Source organism: Lotus japonicus, chromosome 6 (genome assembly GCF_012489685.1).
Source record: "Lotus japonicus ecotype B-129 chromosome 6, LjGifu_v1.2".
NCBI classification, from domain to species: Eukaryota; Viridiplantae; Streptophyta; class Magnoliopsida; order Fabales; family Fabaceae; genus Lotus; species Lotus japonicus.
This window is the reverse complement of record NC_080046.1, coordinates 46,479,538-46,501,908: the sequence shown is the minus strand read 5'-3', so window position 1 is coordinate 46,501,908 and position 22,371 is coordinate 46,479,538. Positions and strand designations below refer to the sequence as shown.

General features: G+C 36.3%; 2 protein-coding genes across 2 annotated transcripts; both read left to right on the top strand.

Annotated features, from left to right (window-relative positions):
- On the top strand, window positions 1-9,409 carry LOC130725425 (aspartyl protease AED1-like). The gene is made up of 6 exons (XM_057576653.1): window positions 1-2,144; window positions 6,796-6,868; window positions 7,295-7,437; window positions 7,525-7,640; window positions 8,098-8,161; window positions 8,885-9,409. Exons 1-6 carry the CDS (start codon window positions 492-494, stop codon window positions 9,224-9,226), a joined length of 2,391 nt encoding a protein of 796 aa, XP_057432636.1. The 5' UTR covers window positions 1-491; the 3' UTR covers window positions 9,227-9,409.
- An 8,156-nt stretch (window positions 9,410-17,565) lies between these two features.
- Window positions 17,566-21,774, top strand: LOC130724047 (3-hydroxyisobutyryl-CoA hydrolase-like protein 5). The gene is made up of 15 exons (XM_057575207.1): window positions 17,566-17,778; window positions 17,959-18,042; window positions 18,143-18,211; window positions 18,391-18,454; window positions 18,638-18,711; window positions 18,824-18,907; window positions 19,029-19,113; window positions 19,340-19,425; window positions 19,930-20,051; window positions 20,134-20,194; window positions 20,291-20,389; window positions 20,717-20,818; window positions 20,931-20,972; window positions 21,242-21,348; window positions 21,439-21,774. The coding sequence occupies exons 1-15, from the start codon at window positions 17,743-17,745 to the stop codon at window positions 21,482-21,484; spliced, it is 1,161 nt and encodes a 386-aa protein (XP_057431190.1). The 5' UTR covers window positions 17,566-17,742; the 3' UTR covers window positions 21,485-21,774.
- Window positions 21,775-22,371: the final 597 nt, after the last annotated feature.

Below are 22,371 nucleotides of genomic sequence, written 5' to 3'. Positions count from 1 at the left end.
AACTGATTTTTATGAATGAAACCAAGTTTCTGGTTTTTATTCTTTGAGCATGTTTGCATTTATTGATTCAACATTTCAAATCACTTCTTTCCTTCATTCAAGTAACTCATAATATTTTTTCTTTCAAAAACACCCTGAAAATCTACCAGGTGTAGAACAGGATCAATTGTTCTTGATAAAACTAGAACCAAGAATCACTTTCTTCCTCTTCTTTCATTCTCTTCTCTCTCTGTCATTTTAGGCCTTGAAAGTATCCAGCTTTAGCATTTTGGCTTCCTTCAATATAATCCCTCTAGGCCTCTACCTTCATTTTTCTCATTCAAAGTTTGATTCTTTGGGGAATTTTGCAATTTCTGATTGGTTTTGAGATTGAATTTTGACAACCCTTCCTGTTTTTTTTTTTTTTCAAAGCTCAGAATTGTTGCAAGTTTCATTCTTTCTGGATTTTGCATCTACCTTTCTTTTTCAGCAAAGAAGACCTCATCATACCAATGGTTTTGAAGATTTTTCCCATTCTGCTTCTCCTTCTTTTGAACTCCTGCACTGTGGAACCCATTTCAGAGAATCACAATCACAATTGTCTCAGTAAGAACGGCTCTTCTCTTGCTGCAATCAAGTTACCTGAGCCATCAAGCTTCAATTCTGTTTCTTCTTCAGAAGAAACTGGGTGTAGCTTCTCAAAGTCAGAGAAACTGGGGCATTCTGGAGTTGATGATGATGATGATGTTGAGGGAGAACTTTTTCTTGCAACAAAACAACACAAGCAATCTATGAAACTCCACCTGAGACATCAGCCAATGAGCAAAGAAGCTGAGGCTAAAAATTCTGTAGCTGAATTTGTAGTGAGAGACTTGATCAGAATTCAAACCCTTCACAGAAGGGTCATAGAAAAGAAGAACCAAAACACCATTTCCAGGCTTCAGAAAGCAAAAGAACAATCAAAGAAGCCCTATAAGCCAGAGGTTTCTCCTGCAGAATATTTTGCAGGAAACAGTTCCAATCATCTTGTGGCAACCTTGGCTTCAGGAGTGAGTCTTGGCTCTGGAGAGTACTTCATGGATGTGTTTATTGGAACACCACCTAAACATTTTTCTCTGATACTTGACACTGGCAGTGACCTTAACTGGATTCAATGTCTTCCTTGCTATGCTTGTTTTGAGCAAAATGGACCATACTATGATCCCAAAGATTCCACCTCTTTCAAGAACATAACTTGTCATGATCCTCAGTGCCAATTGGTGTCATCCCCAGACCCTCCTTACCCTTGCAAGGCTGAGAATCAGAGCTGTCCATATTTCTATTGGTATGGTGATAGTTCCAACACAACTGGGGATTTTGCACTGGAAACTTTCACAGTCAATCTTACTGGGAATAAGCCTGAGATGAAGCTTGTTGAGAATGTGATGTTTGGTTGCGGTCACTGGAATAGAGGTCTATTTCATGGTGCTGCAGGGTTACTAGGCTTAGGGAGAGGACCATTATCATTTAGTTCTCAGCTGAAATCACTATATGGCCATTCCTTTTCCTATTGCCTTGTGGATAGGAACAGCAATTCAAGCAGCAAGTTGATATTTGGTGAGGACAATGAGCTTCTCAGCCACCCAAATTTGAATTTCACTTCTTTTGTTGGTGGGAAAGAGAAAGAGAATCAAGTTGACACATTTTACTATGTTCAGATAAAATCTGTTATGGTTGGTGGTGAAGTGCTAGAGATACCAGAAGAGACTTGGGATTTGTCAGAAGATGGCGGCGGCGGTGGTGGTACAATAATTGATTCTGGCACCACTCTGACATATTTTGCTGAACCTGCTTATGGGATTATTAAGGAGGCATTCATGAGGAAAATTAAGGGCTATTCAATTGTTGAAGGCTTTCCTCCTCTAAGTCCATGCTATAATGTGAGTGGAGTTGAACAAATGGAGCTTCCTGAGTTTGGGATATTGTTTGCTGATGGAGCAGTTTGGGACTTTCCTGTGGAGAACTATTTTATCCAGATTGAACCAGAAGAAATTGTTTGTTTGGCTATTTTGGGGACTCCTAGGTCTGCTCTTTCAATAATTGGAAACTACCAACAGCAGAACTTTCACATCTTGTATGATATGAACAAGTCTAGACTTGGCTATGCTCCAATGAAGTGTGCTGATGTTTAATGGAGAATAGGAGAATAACTTTGAAATGGCAATTCTGAATTTTTTTTCTTGGGTTTCCCATAGATGGAAAGTGATATATACAGAAGAAAGAAGAGAAATCAAGTTTTCAGTTTGTTCAGGTGATATAGAACTGGCTTTAGGTCATTATAGGAACATGGTCATTATGAACACAAACATTTCATTGTTTTGTACACATTTAAGTGCTTCAATTTTGAGTTCATTGTCTCCTTCAATCTGATATTATATTGTCAATGACTATTGTTTAAAGAATCATCTTATTGTTCATATACTGTATTCTCAAAGGAAATTTGCTCCTTGCTTAAAAGAAACCTGGCTTCATTAATTTGCAATGGCAACATTTCTATACTAAGTCTCTACTCTCTTGATCAAGTATGAACTGACATGTTGTGATTTTCTGCATATCTAAGTGTACAACACTCATCAAGTGTAAAATTAAAAAAATAATTTTTTAACAGCTTAAACACCTCGCTCACACGACTTAGATGCTTAGCTAATAACTTATATTTTATATTTGAATAACTTTAAAAAAAGTCAACTTAAATTAAAAACAAATATATAACTTGACAAATAGTATAACAATAGGTCACTCTATACTCACTATCTGACTTTATATAAGAATTTCACTTGTTCAATACCTTGTAAGTTGTACCACACATATTGTAGAAGTACACAAATTATATTAAGATGTTGGTGTCTTATATATACAAATAATATTAAGATAATTAGAAGAAAAAAAATATTAAGATGTTGGGGTGGAGGATAAGGTGCAATAGGATGTGGGTCTTGCACCGGTGCATGACATATTATCAGCCACAGAAATGGAATATGCTATAAAGATGCCTTATGGGGAACTTGGTGAAATGGTAGTATTGTATTTGTAATTTATTTTAATTTGTTTACACTTTGACTCTAATGCCCTCATCTCTTCCCCTTCCCTCTTCCCTTTTCCACCTCTGTACTCTGGAAGCCCCAGGAAGGACGACAACACATTCTCAATCTCCACATCTGTTGCACCTGCTCAGTCACCAAGCCGCCGCCTCCGACCAGCCTTCCACCGTTTTGCCACCACGTCGGCGGTCACAGAGCTCCAGCGCTGTGGTTCGGAAAACCACTGTAAAATAATCTCTTTGCCTTTCCCCTTTTTCCTCCACTCTCCCCCTTGTTCAACTTCTTCCTCTTTATGGGTTTAGGAGAGAGGAAACCCAGAAATGTTGCAGTAGATCCATCATCATCTCAGCAAGCAAAATACAAAAGTCAGATCCCACCAATTTTCTTTGGCAGCGTGGACTAATTAATCAGATCTGATCAAAACTTTAACTCCCAGATAATTGAAATTTCGGCAAATTCATGAAATTTTCAGGAAAATTTAAGTTCAGTGGATCGCCAGTGAGTATTCAAGGCGAAAAGGATTCCATCAAACGACACCCATTTTCGAATTGGAAGCCCACATCACAGAAATTTCGTTTTGGTTTGCAAATATGACAGAGTATTGGTTTTATGCATAGCATTTCTGTAAAGGGGGAGGCAAAAAGGAGGTGCAGATGTGTGGGAACGAAATTTTGAAGAGAGAGAGAAGGAGTTTGAAAGGAGGGAGAGAAAGGAGATCTGGATTGTGGTAGAGAGAAAGAATAATTTGAAGGGTGTTTTTGTAATCTTCTATTTTTTATTTTTTGTAACAACAAGTCACCTTACCCACTATTGTGGGTCATTTATACTCTTGCATGGTGTCTAATTATATTTTAGACATGATACATATCAGTATATCAGTATCCATGTCTGGTTTCCGTATCTGTGTCGGTGCTTAACAGGCTGCAAGCCTGCAACATGTTATTAGTTTACTTTCTCGTGGACCATTCTCTATAATTAACTAATGAACTTGCTTCTTATCTGAAATCATATTTTCTCTTGAATAAAAGGTCAAATGGAATATGGTTGTTTCCCATATGTGACGTCAACATATTAGTCAATTGTTCTTCTGGTAGGTATGCCGCATGATTTTAATTCGAAACAAAGAAAATCTGCACGCAAACAAGGACTATGTCAATACAATGAGTTAGTTGGAATAAAATAAATAGAGTTCAACTATACTTGACCCGTTTAATTGAGGGATACATGTGCACACGGCACCAACATCTAGGAAAAACAGAAAGTTCTATATCTTTACCAAAGATGTACTTTTGTTAGAATTATCAAACATTTCGTGGGCAACAATTAATTATATATTATTTTATTTTATGAAAATTTGGTTAATTTATTATTATTTTGATGGGTGCATAGGTAGGTTATCTTGTTATTATTAGCTCTGAGTATCTATAATTTGATGGGTGTGGGTTGAAGTGTGGTTCGTAACTCTTAAATCCATAATGAGTTGGGATAAAAGTTATAACTGATATGACTATATCTCATTTGTAATCGTTCAATTAGAAAACTAAAGACTCCACATAGCTCCATTAAAAGCTGTGAAAGGGAGCTAGTGTGAGATACAAATAAAGATATGATCGCTCAACGTTGGACGTATCCTGAATCAAGAACAATAATTATTCTTCCAAAAAATCAGGTCTTCAACAAGTAAGTTTTGGTGTTGTAATTTCATATAATTGACCCATGGAAAGCTAAGCGTGTTGGTAGCTTATATGTTTTGCAAGGGTTGGTTGTGACAGGTTTAGCAGCTTTATCATCTATTTTTTCGCTTACACTATTTCACTACAATTTTTTAGGGCAAATTTTCAATTAATCACTAGATTTACGTGAATTTTGCTAATAGTATTTTAACTCAGACCGATCATTAGTTCGGTTAAGATATCGAGTCAATGGGTCACTACTCACTAGTTCGAACCAAATTTTGTGATTTAATATTATAATTTAATTTTGTGAATCCTAACATTATTAAAGGGAGTTATAAATATAAACGATTGCACTGTTATATATAATTTGGATGAGCATGTGTATTTGGGTATATAGGCTATGCTAGAAAGTCGGTTGGCTTGGCCCATATGTATTTAATGTTATATATAGAAGGGTGGTTGCACCAAGCAACACACCTCTCATTCCACAATATTACTTGTCCAAATCTTGCTTCTCGTTTCCTCTCTCACTCCCTCTCCCTTGTATAGTCTTCATTTGATAACATTCACAAATTTAAACAAAAGCTACGGTGGCATATAATAAGACTCTGGACTGGGTCGAGTTTGAGCTTGAGTTATGGAGTTCAATTTCCCACCTCAACACTCAAATTCTCACCCCACCTCAAATTGGTACAATACTTTACTATTCCGAGATAAGTTATATTCCGAGTTTTGTAAATCCGGGAAGTGTTTTTTGACATTCTAAGATTTAGAACCCTAGATGTGAAAACATAGATATCCCAACAAATCAATGCACCCTATGTTGAAGAGTGAGAGTGAAGTGAAGAGTAAGAGTGAAGGGAAAAGAGAGAAAGGTTCAGGGTTTATTTTGCAAGATGAATATTTTGGGGTTTATTATGTTTGGGTAGGGTGTTAAATTGGGTGATTGAGGTGAGAAATTGAACACCCTTTGAGTTACTGAATAACAAGTAATGACCGAACTGATAAACATCATGACCAAGCCAACAATACAAACAATTCATATAAGAAACCGAAGTGGACGCAACAAGCGGAGTTTGCATTTTGTTAAAAGGGGGACCAAGATCTATGATATATAATTTATAACGAAATTTAAATTTGCACGTATCTAATATGTGCAACAAAATTGATATATAACTACTATTTTTTGAAGAAAAAATAGAAAAATTATGATAACATTCATTTTCACACTACTTTTCCAACATTCTCTCATTCATTCATTAAAATTCATGTGGAGTCCTCACAAAAAATATAGCATCAATTCAGTGAAAAAAACATAAATTTCAACAATGAAATAGTGTTTTTTTTTTTAGAAAGGCTAAATTTCATTGATACTGCACCAGAGGTGCCAAATAATGTACAGGGAAAGAAATATAAAACAACATCAGAAGAGGAAAGAAAGAAAAGACCAGCAAGGGAATAGTGTTAAAAAAAGAGGGTTAATATAAGTATTGTTTTCACTAATAAAAAAAGAGGGTTATATATATGCAGCACTAGATAACTTATATTGCTCGTGCTTTTGCTTCGTGTTACATTACCACTAATGCTTTTGTGATTTTTTATACATCGAAAAATAATGCTTTTTTGTTTTATTATATTCATGGGAACATGAGGAGGACTCCACTCACTCCAAGAGTAACTTTAAAGAGTTACTCTTCTTCCTCACCTCACCGTTAATTTTATTTAAGATTAACGGACTTGATTACATACTTATAAACCTCACGTGAACCTGGATCCTGCTTGCTTAGCGCATCTTTCTTCTCGAAACAGAGTGGCTATCCTATGTTTGCTTCTCTGGGTGCACTTTGGCCATTCTCCTTTTTTCTTACGCTCACCTTCTCAAATCACCTTCCAATCATTTCTTTCATTTTTTAAATTCAATTGATCAAGCTTATTGTAATGAATTTTCATGACAGAAATTTCATAATATGTTGGTCGGGCTTGTGATTTTCATTTAGTTCCAAATTAAACCAAAACCTTTCTGTTTCTTATGGTAGTGCTAGTGCTAGATTCAATTAAAGGACACTCATGCCGTCGGAGGAGGAAAAGTCTTGGGGCTGGACTCTAAGTCAGATTCATTTGTGGCCAAATACAGTATGCTGGGAATGAATTAAAGGCAAGATCAGAGAAAAAACACGTTATGATAATCAAGATTGAATTTTTCGTTAAAATACTATCATCACAACAAGCTTCCCATCAATCACCAAGGGGAAAGAGGCAACAGAGGCGGCCATCAGGAACCATCCATTTGGTGCAGTCTGTTAGTGAATTAGGCATTGATAAAAACAAGGTCACGTGAGATTAAATAGCAACCTTTAGATTATAAAAAAATAAACGGTGAGATGAGGGGGAGGGTGTGGAGTAACTCTTTAAAGTTACTCTTGGAGTGAGTACTGAGTAGAGCCCTCCTCTGGAAACATTATACAATTTGCAAAAGAAATAAAAATGTTTGGGATGACCATGAGCCCAGTATGTTACCCCTAATACATGCCCTTTCATGAAAGGGCCAAACCAATTGAGTTTCAAAATGGCCCAATACTATTCAGATTCAATTTAGGGTTTTACATTTTGCCTTACTCCTGGTTTACACACACAAAACCAAACCAAACCAAACTTTGCTGCTGCGATCGTCCTCTCTGCAATTCCAAATGGTCGCCTTCAAGGTAATGCATTCAGCTTCATGTGTTGAATTTCCTGAAACATTGCCGAGTTTCTAATGGAATGTTTTTGTTTTTTCTATGTTGTATCAGTTTCACCAGTACCAGGTTGTCGGGAGAGCTCTCCCTACTGAAACTGATGTGCATCCTAAGATCTATAGGATGAAGCTCTGGGCAACCAATGAGGTCCGTGCCAAATCCAAGTTCTGGTATGTAACAACATTCACATTGGCATTTTGATTCTGTTTGATCATGGGGTGTTCTGAAAATGCTCAAAAAGTTGGAAATATCAACCTTAGGCTTATTTTCTGTGTGTTTAGATAGGTTGGTGAGAACCATTCATAGTCAAAGCTAGTGCAATTTTTTTTTCATCACTTAGAAATGCATGCCATTAGAGTGGGCTAGCTATACTCGCGCTTAAGAAAGACCGTTCCGGTGATGTTCAATGTTAAACATCATATTACATGAGTGTGATGCTTCCTCTACTATTATGTTAAGTCAATGTTGTTTTGTATCCTCTGTGGTGGCAAGTTGTTGCATTGCTCTTTTAAATGAGATGAAATTGATTGATGTTTCTGTTAATTCATTAATTAATTGCATTATTTCCGATTTCTGAAAAGCATGACACCATGGATCAAATTCATGTTTTCGTTTTATCTTCTGCAGGTATTTCTTAAGAAAGCTTAAGAAAGTCAAGAAAAGCAATGGGCAAGTGCTCGCCATCAATGAGGTATGCGTCTGAAATGTCATATTATATTCCACTTAACATCATGCTGATTAAAGCAGTAGGTTGTGAATAAGCTATAGGTTTCTACTTGGAAAATGAAGCTTTTGTACAGGGCTCTTTATATTTTCAAAGAAGTACATGGTATATATACTTTCTGTTCTGAATCCTTACTGTCCTGGGGACAAATAAATTTACAATGTTATATAAACTTTGGAAAATGGTGGAAGACAATGGCATCTAGTTTTGCATGTTGGAAGTTTGACTCTAAGTTATTTGGGCTTTTAACTATCTGTTGTTGGACACATTTTGCACCCTTACTTTCTCATTTATTGAAGAATTCAAATTAATTGGAACTTGTTATACATGGCGGGGGGGCGGGGGGGGGGGGGTGGGTGGGGGATTGGTCTGTTTTCTTTGGTATCAGGTTTTGAGGCATTGTCTGATATTTCCTAAGGGGTTTGTTTTTTTACTACCAGTCTATGAACAGGCTGGGAAAATTGCATGAAATATTCTATAATTTTTAAGAGAGGAGGTTTTAAGTGTGAAACTATATTTTGCTAGTTGAATGTTGTAACTGACTTTTTACATGCCTCTTGTTCAGTTATTCAGTTTTAACCGGATGAAATGGTGCTTGGAGAAGGATTATTTTTTGTCTTTTGCCTGCTGGATTCTAGGTTCTAGTTGTAGAAAGTGAGATATAATTTATTTCTTTTTTGCTGATTGCAGATCTTCGAGAAAAATCCTACCAAGATTAAAAATTATGGAATTTGGTTGCGATATCAAAGCCGAACTGGATACCACAACATGTACAAGGAATACCGAGACACTACTCTGAATGGTGCTGTTGAACACATGTACAATGAAATGGCATCTCGTCACAGAGTCAGATCTCCATGCATCCAGATCATAAAGACCGCCACCGTCGAAGCCAAACTCTGCAAGAGGGAGAGCACCAAGCAGTTCCACAACTCCAAAATCAAGTTCCCATTGGTGTACAAGAAGATTAGGCCCCCAACTAGGAAGCTCAAGACAACATACAAGGCATCCAGGCCCAACTTGTTTATGTAATTCTCAGTGAATCACATTTCCTGCTTGTCATCTAGAAGCTGCTTGATTCATTAGTAAAGTTAGGAAGAGCTTAGAGAAGATATTCACATAGTAACCAACTTCATTACCTGCAACCACATCCAGTTTGCATTCTTTCAAGCTTTGAATATTGAGTTTTGGAATGTTGATGTCTTATTCTGATTACTTGTTGAGTTTGGTTCATTTTCATGAGTTTTGTTCAGGGTTGGTTTTGAATCAAGTGATTTCTTTTGTTATGAATGTTGGTTTTTTCGTTTGTTCAATTCTTTTAATTCACCAGGCGGATTGCATTACATTACTTATCTAATTCTTTAAACCCAACCGTGTATCATTTTGCAAATTAATTAGCCTAACCTGTCATTTTCGTTTAACCAAATTAACCTACCAATCGACCATAAAAAAGGCAAACTAAGGGCCTGTTTGATTGTGTTTTTAATTTTCTTGTTTCCAAAACTATTTTGTAAAACAATTTTTAAAAACAACTTTTCCGAACAAGAAATGAAAAAAACTTGTTTGGTAATATTATTTCAAAAACAGTTTTAGAAATAAAAAAAACAAAAAAACTTGTTTGATAAACTTGTTATAAAAACATTATTTAGAGGAAAAAAATCAAAAAGCTTGTTTGGTTTTATGTTTATTTATTTATTTTATGAAACTTAAAACCTTTCTTCCAACAGCAAAATTGCAGCACGTGAACATAACTAGTAGGGACATCACCTACTTGCACCAAAATCCCTTTCCTTTATGGAGATACCCACAGCCTTGCCATTGAAACAAGAAGCAATTCTTGGTTAATTCTTCACTACTCTAAGTCAACATTAGTGCATAACAAAGCAATTTAAATAGCATTGTGCACAAGTGTTCAACAAAGATCATGTGAGCATTACTTTTTTTTTTGAAGAGGAAAGTGAGAAGGATAAGTAGTCATAAGACCTGCTGTGCATTCACTGCATTGATTCATGTGCAGCAAAAATCAGATGAAGGAAAGGGACCTCAGAGTGGAACTATGGGGAATCAGACAGAAAACAAAGATTAAAAAGATAGCATAAATGAGACTCTCTGGTTCAGCAATGGGGACAAGAAAAATCATCTTCCTCCTCCAATTTGTTTTTCTTTTTTACAGAGAAGATCATAGAACTTCATCCTTCATCATCTCCCACCTCAACCCTGGCAGTTGCATATAAACCCCATGAGTTTCACTACAAACCATTTTCTCTCTTCCAAGAATCAACTATGTTCTGCACAAAACCTTCAACCACCAAAACAGAGCCACAGCCGCCCCCCATCACAAGCTTAAACCAGTACCCGCCTCTCATGGCAGCCCCTTTCCTAATCTTCACTGAATCACCCATTCACCAGAAACTACCGTAGAAAAGCCGACCAAAGAGCCTTTTCCCCAAATTGGTAAGCCACCAGTAACTCATGATGAAACCAGTGACCCAACCCTTCTTTTCTCCGCCGGAAACCTCAGCACCACTGTCCGATCCACCTCGCCCCCTTCTCTCTCCTCGCCGCCGTGCGCCATGCCTGCTGCCACCTCCTACTAGCCGCCCTTGGACCCTCGTTGCTCCCTCGGAGCGCAAGCCACAGTGAACGGCCGCCGACCACAGGAAGAGAGCGACAAAGAGGAAGAGCGTGGGTTCCTTGCGTATTTTAATACTCTAATTCCTTTTAATTACAATCATGCCATTAATGAAAAACAAGAAAACACATTGTTCTCCGTGTTTCATCGACGCGTTTACTATGGACCACTTTTTGGTGGTCTATAGTTGCACCACCCCCTTTTTGACATGCTATTGCAAGTTCCCCGGTTTTTTTTATAAAAAAATACATATTTATTAATCACAATAATTAATTTGTAATAATTTTAATTAAGTTAATTAAAACCTAATTCCTCGTAATCTTTCCTCTCTCCTCTTCATCTTCTACCTTCTACCCAGCCTCTGTAACTAACCTCCCTCCCCCAACCTCCTCTCCGACCACCACATAACCATCTTCGTCGTGTGTGGTGGGTTTCTCAGTGGCCCTCCAACCCATCAACAACAGACATCAGAAACTCCCATCTCACCCTTTGGCCCTGATCTCCTCCCTCTCCTCACTCACCTGAACTCAGGACCAGGGGAATGGAGAACCAGATCTGAGTTGCAGAGAAAAAACCAGATCTTGTTCCCAGGAGCAGCAAAATCGATCATCCACCGCCCAACCAACACCCATCACCTCAGTAACGACAAAGGCGTGATGAAGAGGTGGGAAAACCAGCAAGTCACAGTGGATCCGGTGAGAGGGGGTTTGTGATGGTGATGCGGCGTCTCCAGGGTTGCAGATGCATCTCAGATCAAGTAACCATGGAAAGAAAAGCCTTCTTCGACCTCAAAACTGACCCCTCAACCGCGAGCTATGGTTGCATGCGGCGGTTCTTGGTTCTCAGATCTGAACCATACCCAGACCTTGCAATCTTGCATCAACCCATCAACCGAGAGAAGAAGAAGAAAACAGAGGTGTCGGTGATGAAGATGATCTTGGTGGGTGTGGGTTTTCTGCTCCCAGATCTACCCGCACTTCCAATCCACTTCAAAGCACTCCGACTCCAAACGCCGTCGCATCGAGGAGCTCGAGCGCGAGGTCGATGAAGGCATGGCGCTGCACAAGACGCTGACGGAGCTCGTTCGATCCAAGGAGTTGTCACTGAGAGCAAGCGAGGAGAAGAGGAAATCCGCGATTGCGAAATTGGAACGCTGCGAGAGTGAAACGGCGTCGCTTTTGGGGAGAATTGATGAGTTGGTGGAGAGGCTGCGGAGGAAAACGCGAGAGGCTGAGGAACTGGAATTGAAGAGGGTGGAGTGCAAGTAAATTACAGGAACAGATTCAAGAGTATAGAAAAGAAAAGGTTGAAGCTTTGAGAGAGAGAGAGAAAAGGGGAGAAGATTAGGGTAATTAATTTACTTAAATATATTAAATATTTTAATTTTGAAAAAAAGGAAAATAGAATAAAACCTGCTACCGGATCAAAAGGTGAGTGGTGCAACTTTGCACCACCGAAAAGTGTCCATAATAAATTTTTTCGTGTTTCATTGTTCCAGAATAAAAAAGTTGAAAAATAGAAAACAAAAACAACTTTTTCATGTTCTGATTTTTCTGTTTTAAAAACAAAAAAATAGGGAACAATTTTTAAAACAATTATGAGAAAACAATTTTGTCAAACAAGTTTTTTTGTTTTTTAATTTTATAAAACAGAAAACTGTTTTTAAAAACATAAATCAAGTGGGGCCGTGCGGGGTGTTAAGGGGATCTCTCGTCGCGTGGTGGTGGATTCTAGTGATTTAGAGGACAGCAGCGGCGATGGCTTGGATGATAACGAAGATTTGGCTCATGACTCGGTGTTGGCTGCCGGAGAAGTGGAGGTTGTCGGTGATGAGGGTTTGAAATTACCGTTACAAGATGCTGAGCTTGATGCGGGGAAGGAGTTACGCCAGGTGGAAAAGTTACAGCATTTTGAATTGAAACAGCAAGCGCGGGATTTGATGGAGGTGGGATATAGTTGGAGTGAAATTAGGGAGCTGGCTCAATTTAAGGGATTCAATTTGGACAATTTTGATTTCAACGTGGGTGCCAAGGAGGCTCGTATGAATACAATTATGTGGCATGCCTGGTATTTCAAAAATATTGATGCCGTGTTTAATGGGTTATTGGGGTGGGCCAAGTTTTGTGTTAATAATTGGAGGCTTAATGTGGAAAAGGAGATGCTGGGCATTTTACTGGTAGCAAATCGGGCAACTTCTTCTAAGGGGCAGTTTGCTTTTTTTTGGAAACCTAGATCTGTTGCTGATGTGGAGGGTATTTTGGAAGATTTGGTGGTCCAAAACGTTTCTGTTGTTACGCATATGATAGATGAACACGAGAAAGGCGATACCGATTCAGAAATTGATTGTCTTCCCGAATCTTTTGACATTACGCCGCTAGCAGCATCAAGGAACCAAAGAAAGCTTCTTTGTGAGGGGGGAGGAGAGAAGCGGAGGAGGAGAGGAAGGCCACGAAAGTTGCAGCAATCTCCTGCTTCTCTTGAGCCAAAGAGAGCAAGGGGGCGGCCTAAGAAGTGTGTGGGAAATTTGGAGGGGACTAGGTTGACTGCGGCTGTTGAGTCTTGGCATATGGTTCCGGCTGATGTGTGGTATGAGGAGGGAATTCAGACTAGGGCTCGCCGTGCTTTCATTCGGAGTCAGCAGGTGGGTATGCTGTTTGATTGTTCTGAGGAGGTAGCTGTTCGTGAGTTGGCTAAGCAGATCAGGGCTCGCAGTTGATCATGGGACGGGCTTGGCTAATTTTGGTTGTGATCGGGATATACAACTGTGACATTTTGGCCTTTGATATCTTCTTGGTTATTGGGTGTTTTTTCAAGGTGGTTAGCTACCTGGTTGGGTGCTTTGTTCTGCTGGTTTGTTTAACTGGTTTATGTTGCAGTTTTAACTGGTTTTGTGAGAATCAAGGAGTGGCAGGAAGGTCGGTGTTTGGCTCGGTTTTTTGGCAGGGGAGTTTAGGTGCGTGTTGTTTTGTTTTGGATCAACATTCTTGAAGGCCTTTGAGTCAAATTGGTTTGTTGGTTTGCTGGGCATTTTGGCTGCTGAAGGTTGCGTGAAGTGGAAGATGTGCATTCAGGGGAAAAGCTATTTGGCTTTTGACTTTTATTTGTGGTTTTTTGGGAGTTTAGTTTAGTGTCTCTGGTGGTATTTGTTGCTTTTGTTTGGTGTTTTCAAAAGTTAACATGGTGATTGGCTTGTGCGTGGGATTGGTTTGGTATTTTGGAACATGTAGGCAGTGAATGGGTTATGCATATGAGGTTGATTTTTTGGCATGGGGTTATGGTGATGTTGTGAGTGCATAGTACCTCCTGTGCCTAGTGCAGAAGTTTTTTTGTTCAGTATCATGGATTTTAGCCTGGTGATTTGGAAAATTGGTAGCTAGTCTAGGTTTGACAATCTTTAGAGTGTGTACTCTTTTTCCTTACTAGGGTTTTTCCCATTGGGTTTTACCTAGTAAGGTTTTAATGAGGCACATTTCTTTAGATTTTGGGCATTATAGGGGTAGTTTCTTGGTATACCTTCATCTTGGATTGCCTTTCTACCTATTCTTGAGAGGGTTGTTCTCATGTACCTTTATTTTTTCTTTCAATAATATTTTCTCTTTTCAAAAAAAAAAAAAAAAAACAGAAATCAAACAGGCCCTAAACTTCTCACGTTGGCTATGTTTGACATGTCATTTCAACTAGCTTATAGCTTATTTGATTAGCTTAAGGCTATGGCTATGTTTGGCATGTCATTTCAGCTAGCTTATAGCTTATTTGACTAGCTTAAAAGCTCTTCAAAAGTGTTTGGTGAAGGAGCTTATTTTAGTAGTTTAAAGCTTTAAGCTATAAACTATCTCAGGTAGCTTATAGCTTATTAAATTTTTTCTCATTTTTATCCTTATTATTTTATTAAAATTCTACCATTACCCTTATATATTTATAAAAACACAAAACTTATTTTCCCCTCACACTTACGTATGCAGTTTCCGCCACCATTCCCGCCACACCGCTGCGCACCACAAGTATTATAAATATTATATTTAATAAAAATAAATAAAAATAAATATTATATTTTTAAGATGATATATAACTGTAGCTAATAAAAATATTTAAAGTGATAATAATTTTAATATTAATATCATATTGGTATTAATGTGAAAATAAAGTAATGTTAAATATAAAAATAATTATACAAGTATGTCCTTTTATGTCATTTTATAATTTCAGCTTGTTTAACCGCTAGTTTTACCAAACACTTTTGTTTCAATCATGTAGCTTTTCAGCTTTCAGCTATCAGTTTTCAGCTAGCTTATCAGCTTTCAACTATCAGCTAGCTTATAAGCTTTCAGCTAGCTTTTCAGCTTTCAGCTAGCTTTTCAGCTAAACATGCCAAACATTAAAGCTTATTTGACTAGCTTAAAAGCTCTTCAAAAATGTTTGGTGAAGGAGCTTATTTTGGTAGCTTAAAGCTTTAAGCTATAAGCTATCTCAGGTAGCTTATAACTTATTAAATTTATTCTCATTTTTATCCTTATTATTTCATTAAAATTCCACAATTACCCTTATATTTATAAAAACACTAAACTTATTTTTCCCTCACACTTACGTATGCAGTTTCCGCCACCATTCCTGCCACACCGGTGTGCACCACAAGTATTATAAATATTATATTAATAAAAATAAGTAAAAATTAATATTATATTTTTAAGATAATAAATAAGTTGGGTTAATACAAATATTTAAAGTGATAATAATTTTAATATTAATATTATATAGGTATTAGTGTGAAAATAATGTAATGTTAAATATAAAAATAATTATACATGTATGTCCTTTTATGTCATTTTATAATTTCAACTTGTTTAACAGCTAGTTTTACCAAACACTTTTCAGCTTTCAGCTAGCTTATCAGCTTTCAGCTAGCTTATCAGCTAAACATGTCAAACATAACCCTTATCTTATAAAATGAACTAAATTTCAAAATTTAACACAAACTTCTCAAGTAATTTTTTGTATCCAAGTCTTGTTTTCGCAGACCTTCAAGAACTTCGTTAAATGTTTAGAAAAATAAAATGCCTAGTGTGATGAAAACTTTATGGACATAAAAAATGTAAAACAAGTACGTGCAATGCAATGTGTTAGTGTGAATTTCAAAAAATATTTATTAATGTGGTGATAGGCAAACTAGACTCATGTAAATGTAATTATAAATGTGGTGATAGGCAAACTAAACTCATGTAAATGTGATGACATTATTCAAAATCAAAATGGTTCCTATAGGGGATTCAAACCCCAACTTAGGGCTGGTATAACAAACTTTTAGCCAACTGAGCTACACACTAGACTTGTAAATATGTGAACTTTTTTTTTTGAACTAGTAAATATGTGAACTTAATTATATTTATTTAAGTTCTAGTGGTTAAATTGAAACATTAAGTTTGTCCAAAAATAAAAAATAAAAAAAATTGAAACATTAAGTTAAGTTCTAGTTTTTTTTTAACATCATAGCATTTAAAGAAAAAGAAAAAGTATACTATTGTGATGATTCTATTTTTTATATGTGACAACATATAAAAAAGTGAAAAATTTCTTAAAACTACTCATTGCATAATTTTTTTTATTTCACTTCATTCTTCAAGTAGGTCAGCCTGCAAACCTGTCAAAATGTGAGTAAGGTTGAGAGACTTTTAAATCAAATGCCAAAAGTGGCTTAGTACGACCCAACTCGTGTTTTTGTGGGCCAATAACCTATATTATCATCCCTTTGGTAGTTGGATATTAACACTATATTTGTTAGAGTAGAGTTAGATAAGAGTTAAAATGGAAGAGGGTAATCGTCCCGATTTAGTAGAGTAAAGAAAGATATGAGGGAGAGATAAGAGGAGGGATTGTGGTGTCTTCAATGAAGAAAAATGAGAGAATTGCAATTTTTGTACCATTTCCCTATTATATCAATCTTCAATTCCATATGTACAAAAAGTCATTCTATTATTACCTATTTAATTTTTTTAGATAAAACAAAAAAAAAAACCAAATGAAGAGAGAGAAAGTCGATGTCATTCTTTCTCTTCCTATTCTATTATATTTCAAAACATCTACAAAATCTATTAATTTTATCTCATCTTGTTCTTTACCCATCTTCTTTCTTCTCTCTTTCTATCCTGAGCCAAACAAAGCATAAGTATCCTAGTTCCTCCTACCTTATTCGGATCATCAAAATCATCTTTTGTTTGGTGAAGGAAGCGTGCGTGAGTTAATAGGCGAAGCAGTGGTGGGTAGGTGGAGCTACTCACAATAATGGGTAGGTGAGTTCCCATTTTACCGGTGAGAACCATATTATATTACTAGTTTTTATTTAAAAACAAACAGTATTTTTTTTAATAATAATAAAATAAATTATTATTAACTGCTCTAGTTGCACATCATAATAATTAAAAAAAAAGTTTTGTAGGATAATTAACGTGTTAGGAGTTGAGAGACATATAGGTTGGGTAAAGGGGGTAGCGGATGTCCATAGATCGATTCCTGACAAGTACAATTTATCTTTCCGATGTAAAAAAAAAAATTAAAAACTAATAATAATAAAATTAAAATTTAAAAAATTATTAAAAATTAAAATATGATTAGAGTCTCTTGTAAAACTTGTTGATCTCTAATGTAATGTAACTATTCAATATATTTTACAATTATCTTTGTAATATATTTTTTTGGGCATCTGGTAACAGATCTTATGTCAACAAGTCAGTTGTTAGTTGGTTGGTGACCATATGATATATGTCTACTCTTCCTACTTCACCTTATTCCTCCACTTACCTTTGTTCTGCCTCACTTTCCTTCATACAATCATACTCTAACTGGTTTACTTCAAATTGCTTTCTCTGATTCACTTGATCATCTGCCATTGATTTAGTGTTTGATTGTGCAGCATTTACATCAAATGGCACCTACTGCTGATACAACACCTCATGAACAGGCAAGTCAATTTCTTTTTGATAGACTACTTTCCCTTCTCTTCTTTTGATATGTTGATGATCCCTTTATTTTCCCCTTAAATTATTTGTAATTTCTGCCATCCATAATGGGTTTCCGCAATTATCATCCAAACAAGGCATGCTAGTAATTTATGAATGGATGTGTTGATTTTGGTCTTAAGGTTGTTCTTGGAGAAGAGATAGACCATGTGAGGCTCATCACTTTGAACAGGCCTAAGCAATTGAATGCTATCTCACCTGAACTGGTAACTCCATTCAACTCATCTTTGAAAATCTTGCTTCATGGCCCCATTCTCCTACTACTGTTTTACTTATTTTTTTTATTTTATCCTTGGATGCTACCAGGTTTCTCTGCTAGCAGCATATTTGGAAAAGTGGGAGAAAGATGACGAAGCATACCTAATTATAATAAAGGTTGTTGTTTACTTTATTAACCTTTGAAATTGCTGGAATAATTTTAGTAGTTTACTCTTACACATTGAAAATTATGTTACTATATGGCCTACAGTAATTAAACATTCTACCATCCTCCTGCATTTGTTGCTTGTTTCTTATGCTCATTTCACTTAGTTTCTGTAAAATTGCTTTTCCAGGGAGCTGGTAGGGCTTTTTGTGCTGGAGGGGATTTGAGAGTATTCTATGATGGCAGGAAAACAAGTAAATGCTTCATTCTTTATAGAATTTAGAGGAATCTCAATCTGTGCAAACAATGTTCAAACAGAAATTTCAATCTTTTTTTTGAGTTAGCACTAGTAGATACAATTTAGGAGAGAAACAAATAATGAGATGTCTTTACATTGTCTACACTCTTCTGAAGAGTAATGTATTTCTCCTTGACAGAGGATTCCTGCCTTGAAGTGGTCTACCGATTTTACTGGCTTTGCTATCACATCAAAACCTATAAGAAAACCCAGGTTCTGTTCAGGAACTTAATTCCATTTTGTCCTTAAACATTCATAGCAATGTGGTTGTGACAATTCAGTGATGTCTCATGTTTTCTAGAATGGTGCTGTAATGTTTTAACAGGTTGCTCTTGTTCATGGAATTTCAATGGGTGGAGGTGCAGCTTTGATGGCCCCTATGAAGTTCTCAGTCGTAACCGAGAAAACTGTGGGTATTTTATCTTCTTAGATATTATGTTCTAAATCCTTGTTTAGTTAGTTTTATGATGTACTTATCAAGTGCACCATCTCCTTAAATTTTCTTGGTGTGTTAAAACAAATGCTGACAGGTTTTTGCCACTCCTGAAGCAAGTTTTGGGTTCCATACTGATTGTGGCTTCTCGTACAACCATTCTCGTTTACCAGGGCATTTGGGTAAACCACAATCTCACTTACAATTCCTTTTATGAATCCTCTTTCACTGTTCAGAAAAGTTCCCCCCTTGCACTTCTATCTCCCTGGTTGTTTATTCCTCCATGACAGCACAAGTGTATATGAATTTCCTGAATTAGAACAAAATGTTTTCAAAATAGAGAAAAAGAAACATTAATTGATTACATAGAAAAGTGGAGAGATTATAATTCATATATGTCATACACAGGTGAATACTTGGCACTTAGTGGAGCAAGGTTGAATGGGAAGGAATTAGTTGCAGCTGGACTGGCAACCCATTTTGTCTCTTCTGAGGTTTGATTATGTTTAGCTTCTGGTCTCCCTCTAGACGAATTGGCTAAGAATAGTTACTTCTTACTCATGCTAGTGTAATCATAGTTTCATAACCGATTGTTGTTAAGGCAAGAGGCAGTGTCTAGTTAAATTACAAAAATCTCATTCAATCTGTGTCATCCTGATTCGAATTAATTTGTAATCTAATGAGAAGCTTGGAGAGTGTTAAAAAAAACCTAGGATACATCTATATTGTTTTCTTCATAAAGGATGTAAACATGGTTAAATCAGCAATGGCATCTGGCATAGCAATCCAAATTTGTAAGTAGTACTATAGAGTATAGACAGCTCCACAAAGTACACAATTTCAATTTCACGAAGTACACAAATCTAAGTGCCTCTCCCATCCACCCCTCCAATTATAGCGAACCTTCTGGGTCTTATAAACAACCATTACCATATCTTTGCTAGAGATAATGAGTTTGTGTTAATTTGTTAATGATCCTTACATTTTCTGTGTACCAGCAAATTGATGAGCTAGAGAAGCGCCTGATCAGCTCAAACTCTGGTGATGAGAATGCTGTAAGATCAGTGATTGAAGAATTTTCATTAGAAGTTAAAATTGATGAAGAGAGTATCCTAAACAAGTAATTTCTTTTTTCTTTTTACCAATGATCTGTAATTTGTTTTCTAAATTTATGCTTGACAGTAACATTTGGATAATTTCAGGAAGTCAATAATTGATGAGTGCTTCTCAAAGGATTCTGTTGAAGAAATTATAAAATCATTGGTAAGTTTCTAAGCATTTCCATATGAATATTTATTATCTTACTGCATGCTTGTGTTCTTTCTGGGAAATTATATGTTTATATTCTTTGATGTGAAGGAAACTGAAGCACAAAAAGAAGGAAATGGATGGATAGGTGCAGTTTTAAAAGGAATGAAAAGATCATCACCTACTGCATTGAAAATAGCCTTAAGATCGGTAAGGATTTTATGATATACATTAGGATCTTAGAGTGGATTCTATAACTATATTGAGTTCCTCAAATTATGATTGGCAAATAAGGCTCAAGGTTGAAGCAATCAATGATATTATGAAATAACATTTTGTAACATTTTTATATTCCCTGAAGTTTTGATTGTGTTTAAACGTCACGAGTAAAGTCCCTTCAATGCTTTTAAAACTACATTCTGTCAAAATTGAGAAGAGACTAAATCAGGACAAAGAACAGAAAATGTTAAAGCATAATCTAGTTGATCACTGAGTCTCTGGACATGAAACTGAATGAATTATCTTGGATATGTGCAGGTTCGCGAAGGAAGGAATCAAACACTATCTGAATGTTTAAAGAAGGAATTCGGATTAACAATTAATATACTCAGAACTGTAATATCTGAGGATATGTATGAGGTAATTGTTGTGATCTTATTTCCAGAACAAGCTCAATGTTGTCAAAAAATGTTTGAATAGTCTGTTCCCTTCTAAAATCTGAAGCAAATTTTTGTTCTATTTCAATGAGAAGGGTATTAGAGCTCTCACCATCGACAAGGATAATTCTCCAAAGGTACTCCTTCACTGTTTCACTCATAGTCTTGACTAGAACAATGCTATCTATTTGGTTTGGAAATTAGCACACATCGAGGTCAATTAAGGAATGCCAAATAAAAACTTGAACGTGAAGTGAAAATTTAAATTATTATTATTATATTTGTGCAGTATCAAAATAAGTATTAATAACTACATGCTACTTGCAGAATCATGTACATAGGTTCTTTTATTGGTATTATTCTTATTGTTTTGCCTTTTATAACACTAAATGATTGAGTTGTTCAGTGGGAACCTCCATCACTTGATAAAGTAGAGGATGGAAAGTTGGACTTAATCTTTCAGCCATTTGATAAGGATTTGGAGCTACAGATTCCAGAAAGGGAAGAAAACAGGTTGGTTGCTGTTTGAGTTTTTCTTCACTAGTATGATGTCTTCTTAAACTTGTTATTCTAACCAAAATCCCTTTCTCTAATTCCAAACAGATGGGATGGTAGATATGAGAGTTCAGCTTATGCTGTTCCAAACTGAGCAATGCCAATCTCTGGTTAGAGGTTACTTGTGAAGATAATATTTATAAAATAAATTTGTGGAATATTCCATTATGCTCTAGCTTTTTGGAGGGAAATGGAATGATTATTGAGTGAAACGTGACATAGGTTTTCTAGAAGAAAACATTCTTTTCATATATAGATAGACTACTTGAAGCAATTGTGGCCCAACAAGTGGCATCATCATGTAAAAATAAAATGTTTGCATTCAGAATGTTTTTGGGCCTAACAATTGTAAGCCAATCCTATTTAATCTGTGACGCTTGAGCATGGAGTCGAAGCCGAATAATGTGTCCTTTCTCCTCTGCGTCTCTATACATTCCTGAAATTCAGACATAAATTTGACATCCTCCTTGTATTCTTCATAGACATAAATGAGGGACCAACTTGGAATTCCCATTGTTGTCCTGTCTTTGGTCCCCATTACCCTTTCAGAGCCACATGGTATGGGGTCAACTCACATGAAATCTCTACTTGGTTCCATTCATGTTCTGAAAATGCTGTCTTCTCTTTGCATAATAGATCACACAAAAGCATTTGTTCTGTCATTCTTTCTGTAGAAAATATGTAGTTACATGAAGAACTTAACTGATTGGTGCCATTGATGAGTACACTGAACTTGAAATTCAATATCATACTAGACTAAAACTAATGTAATTTGAGGAGATAACCATTCCAAAATATTGTAGGACGTTTATGTTATTAGGGGCCCATTAGAAGGGATGCCAATGATTTTGGAAGTATTAGCCAGTAGTGTACCTTCTGTTGTCTCTCTCCCTTTCCATTTTCAGTTGTTCTATCCAACTCATTTTTTCTGCCACTTGAACAATTTAAATCCATCAAATTTTGTTTGTTTTCTACAATTTT

Bases quoted from the DNA above. Each gene is read 5' to 3' on its own strand.
- LOC130725425 (XM_057576653.1), top strand. From the start codon at position 492: ATGGTTTTGAAGATTTTTCCCATTCTGCTTCTCCTTCTTTTGAACTCC. The intron at 6,869-7,294 runs GTATGCTGGGAA...AAACCAATTGAG, and splicing joins TTCATTTGTGGCCAAATACA to TTTCAAAATGGCCCAATACT. The intron at 7,438-7,524 runs GTAATGCATTCA...ATGTTGTATCAG, and splicing joins TCCAAATGGTCGCCTTCAAG to TTTCACCAGTACCAGGTTGT.
- LOC130724047 (XM_057575207.1), top strand. From the start codon at position 17,743: ATGGCACCTACTGCTGATACAACACCTCATGAACAG. The intron at 18,212-18,390 runs GTTGTTGTTTAC...TTGCTTTTCCAG, and splicing joins CATACCTAATTATAATAAAG to GGAGCTGGTAGGGCTTTTTG. The intron at 20,052-20,133 runs GTAATTTCTTTT...GGATAATTTCAG, and splicing joins GAAGAGAGTATCCTAAACAA to GAAGTCAATAATTGATGAGT.